Source organism: Acyrthosiphon pisum, chromosome A1, assembly GCF_005508785.2.
Source record: "Acyrthosiphon pisum isolate AL4f chromosome A1, pea_aphid_22Mar2018_4r6ur, whole genome shotgun sequence".
In the NCBI taxonomy this organism is placed as follows: Eukaryota; Metazoa; Arthropoda; class Insecta; order Hemiptera; family Aphididae; genus Acyrthosiphon; species Acyrthosiphon pisum.
The window spans coordinates 144,950,238-144,955,122 of record NC_042494.1 but is presented as its reverse complement, the minus strand read 5'-3'; the positions used below and the strand labels follow the sequence as shown (position 1 = coordinate 144,955,122).

The 4,885-nt window shown below is 37.0% G+C and overlaps 1 protein-coding gene across 1 annotated transcript in view; it reads right to left on the bottom strand.

Annotated features, from left to right (window-relative positions):
- Positions 1-4,437, bottom strand: part of LOC100168251 (proton-coupled amino acid transporter-like protein CG1139) — a 21,014-nt gene extending 16,577 nt beyond the window's left edge. Inside the window, exons 1-2 of the mRNA XM_001945817.5 lie at positions 4,258-4,437; positions 3,965-4,036 (exon numbers count right to left, since the gene is read on the bottom strand). Of these exons, the coding sequence (XP_001945852.2) occupies positions 3,965-4,011 (47 nt within the window). The 5' untranslated portion in view covers positions 4,012-4,036; positions 4,258-4,437. The remainder of the gene's footprint in view (positions 1-3,964; positions 4,037-4,257) is intronic.
- Positions 4,438-4,885: the final 448 nt, after the last annotated feature.

Sequence of the window (4,885 nt, the reverse complement as noted above, 5' to 3'; positions counted from 1 at the left end):
ACTCTAAAATCAAAAATGACAGCATTCTATTGAAACTAGCAAACGAAAATTTGCTAGGTCGTACGTTTGTAAGACGGAGACAATACATGACGTCCTCTTAAAAAAAGATAAGACTATGGCAAAAATATTTCAAAATCGTTTTAAATTTAGTTTAGACTATAGGTATAGACCATGTACAGTTCGTCTAACGTTTACACGTTTATTAATTTATTGTCGCTACGTACCTATTATTACTTACTACCAATAAATTTATTTTTTATAGTATTATCAATGTGTCAATACTACTGTAGTCTTTTTAGTAGGTATTAACAAATGTACATTCTCATTGTACACAAAAACAAATGTAAATATTCGATAAACAAATTAGGTAATTTAAAAAAAACTGAATTTTCGGATAACTCTGCAGTTAATTGTTATAACAATACGCAATAATAAACTAGTAAGATAACGTGTAACTACAAGTAATTAGTAATACCTAACTATATCTAATAAACTCGAGAGTTAACTCATGATTTTAAAATGTTTTATTTAATTTGATGATCAAAACAAAAATGTCAGCGTAAAGGGTATAAAAATCAAGTACTTAATAATAATATTATATTGAATGCAAAATTTAAATCTGTGATATCCCGGAATATTGAAAACGAAAATAAAATCGTGAAGGATATGAAGATAAACTTTCAAACATCCATGTTATGATCTTGTTGAATAAACGAATTTCTGTGATAAGCACCGATATATTATAGACAGTATTATAAACCGCTTTCGGATAGAGAAATCATAAAATCCGTCCACGCAGAGGTGACAAGTAGCAATATTTAAATTTTGCGACGTGTACTTCCGACAAAGTCGCAGATTCGTTTTGAATGTTCCTTGTTGCAAGAAACAAAATATCTCATCGATTGTTTTGTGTTTCCGTTTGTACGGTAAAAAAGTATCGATTGTAACACAACAAACCACGTGTTGCAATTATAATGTGCAGACGATATGTTACTAAAAACTATAAGCAACATACTTTATGAATTTTGTCTTAAATGTTTTGCAGATTTGATGCGATTTTTACAATTCGTAGCAGTTAATTGCAATTTTCCGTTTCGCTTTGTTTCATTTATTAAGTTCATCGAAAATGTCGACTTTTGCTTTCGTCAAAGCACGACCTTCAGATATAAAAATTCAATTTAAGCAGGCCAGTCCACACTATCCGGAGACCTGTGAAAACGGTTAAGTCGTACGCTAATAAGCTAATATAAGTTCGCAACACATTGATATGAACGGTGTCGACACTATTATACGTTGTGCAACGTTCCGTCGTCCCTCAACCGGAACAACCATGTGCGCACAACATGTTGCGGATACCGGATACACGGTTTTTTTTTATCGAAACGCGTCGTTTCGTGGATGGTGAGCACATAATCGTCTTTTAATACATCCAGCTCAGTGCTAGTACCGTCTAGATATACATTAGAAAACGGATAGTCTGTCCGGCACTCCTGCTAACTACAATCCGGCAAGAACAACGCATCGGTTTTCAATGAGCAAACGTGTTACAAACAGTCAACTATCCAGTGTGGGCCGAACCCTAACAAAATTAGTCTTGGAAAAATGCTCGTTTAAAAAAAAACGGCCACACCTAATACGTAAAAATAACATTTTATGGAGATAAATTGTTTAGTTGCAAAATCGCGTTACGAACTTAAGAGGACGTCGTATCCCCATATTATGTTGTCTCCGTTTTAAACACGTACGACATAACAATATAGGAATGAATTATTGACCTATTATCAAACTATAAGGTAAGAACATTATCTGTGTTCTGTCGTTGGTATTTTACGATATTTTATTTATTAAGTTAATTATGAGCATTTTTACATATTAATATTTTACATACTCATAACTCACTTGAAAATTAAAATATTGTAAAAACCAACGACAGAAGACTGATAATAACTAACCTAAATTACTATTGAAACTGGTGAACGAAAAATGTTTAATGTTGTACGAGTGTAAGACGGAGACAACATAATATGCGGGTGGGACGTACTCTTAAAATATCACGAAACTGTAGTATGGTACACGGCGTCACGGCAATCAATACGGGGTATCGTATTATTGTATTCATGTCACAATCATTATTAATTAATAATTATTATATTGCGTTAGACGTTAGGCTAAATATGTTCGGGCAAATGCCAATACTATTACACTGACATCCGATGAAAACCCCCGGGTACGGTATCCGGTTACTCGCTTGGACGTTTCGCAACTATTTTAAAGGAAATAAACCGACACTATAGTTACAAATAGTCGACGCCAGAATAAGCAGCCGAATAACGAATAACACCGTAATCAATAGTCGAGATTTCATCGTCGATCGAACGTAGGTAATCCAATTAACGCCGCGTTGGAATATTAACGAATATAATATTATATTATCACTACCTGGTACAAAGTTTATTAATATTATTCACAATAACATCAATGATGTTCAGATTCTTGTGAAATTATGAAGCCACACATCAATATGATAAATTAGTTACTACAAAAGTACAAAATATTTTACAGTAGGAAATATTATTATAATGATCGACTCTATTCTCTATAATAAACAATATTAATAGATTCTGAAGAGCGAACAGGAACATATTAATAACCAATGAACGTTAATCGTATTTACGCAAACGTAAACAATATAAAAACAACCATTTTCGACCTAGTCACGCGATTCAACAATAATCTACTCCTAAATCGGGCTGCGACATCGCATCACAAATATTATTGCGTAGGTACCTATAATTTTTACTGACTCGACTGGAAACTAAAAAAAAAAACGAATATTTTGGTAAAAATTTAACGATTTGGTCGCTAAACACGTCATATTCATCATTAGAATATTCATCGCCGGCATTTTTTTTTTTCAGCGCGCACACGAAATTATAATATATTATACGGACGTCACGACGTCCGTGCATTGAATTGTTCTCACTCTCTGCATAAATGCATAATAGTGGCCATAAGACTCACGATTAGCAAGTATAATGCCAACGCCGAATAGCACTATGCCTAGGTGTATACCAAACGATCGTTGACTTTGTTTTTACACAATCGGCTTATACAATATAATATTATATAGTGCACCTTGCGAAAATGTCCACCGTCGGATTTCACGTTTTTCGACCACCGAAAATATAATATTATTTTCGTTTTATCCAAACGTCACCCTTTGCCAATGTCTTCGAGTAAAAAAATACATCGTACTGGTACCGGTGTCGTATAGTTGGTAGGCCGTACGACGGTTGTCTGTAATTCCATTCGAATTCTCTCGCACGAGTGCATTTTGGTAGTGCCTTAGCACTTCTTCAAAAACTGTTCGATACACCCGTCTAGCTACCTGCCTGCGCACCCTCCCGCCCGTCACCCGACTACTACCAAAGGAATTTTACCCAAAACTGGTTTATCAGGTAGGCAAAAGAGATCCGTAGGTCGTATTTTTGTTTTCGTTCGCCCACGTTTTCTAAACACACAAACGAGTGTGTGGTATGAACGTAAACATTTTTCGTTTTGTATGGATTTTCAACACCCCGCTGGGACGACCGAAAGAAATACCTCTGGACAACGAATAATAATTCCGTGACGACTACGACGACGATTTCGATTTGCCTTGACAATGCGCTAGTGTTCAAACTCACAATATTAAGAAGTACTCGTAGTCGTGGTGTACTTCTAAACGCGCAGTTGTATTATACGATACGTACAATACCTGACTATACAATATCTAACCCCCCCTTTGGCCACACCCTCCGTACAACGGCCGATTCGTTAACGGACAAAAAAAAAAACGCGCTGACGTATGCAGGGTAGAAAATCGAAAATTCCCGTGTCGTCGCACAACATAATGTAGGCCATAAAGAGCATCATTATTATAGGTGTATAATATAATAATAATAATTATCGTTGTTGTACTCACGTGTCGGACGGCGGTCCGATGCCGGTCAGCGAGAGCGATTCAGACATGTCGCGATGTATCCTGGGTAGGCACCTGAAAAAAAAACACAGGACGCGGTGGTCGATTAAAAAGGGCTCTTTGATCTGGCGGTCTTGTGAGAAATGTGAAGAAAAAAAAGACACGTGCGCTGCACAACAACGGCATCGTGTAAGTGCTGCACAGTATATCGAACGATCGTCGACGAGACAAACAAGCAATGGCTGTCGACGACATGATAATATTATTATCTATGTTATAGCATAGGTGAGACTCACCTTTGGAAATTTTGGCGGCAAAACAATTATTATTTAATACGCGAACGGCGATGAGAGGAAGTAACCGACTTCGGTGTGCGCGCGCGGCGGATGACCCGAAATGTCAATAAGTGCTCACCGGCGGACCGCAACTACTGAACGCGTATGGTAGCCTCGCATCGTCGTACAGTGCGACAGTGCGGCGGCGGCGGCACTCGTCCCGGTCTCGTGTCGAGCATGCGCCCCACTATCGGGGACGGCGGCGGCCGTGATCGATATAATATTGTTATCATACTATTATTATTATTGTTGTTGTTGTTGTCGTCGTCGAAGGATCGCGGGATGGGGAAAAAGGACTACACACGTTTCCATTCATTTCGAACGTGTCACGTACGATGGTGAATCAGGGCCGGATTAGTGGGTTAATACTTAATTTAGCTCCGTAATATCATTGATGAACAACGTTGTCGTTGACGTCTGTTAAATGTCCCAAAAACGCACCCGTCTACGAGGACTCCCGGAAAAAAAGCCAAAATCATAATATAAACAGAGAATTAGTAAAATCACATTATATAAAATACAATCTAATAATTTTATTATTGATGTGTGTTATCAATATTATAAAAATTATGTAAAATTCATTTTTTTT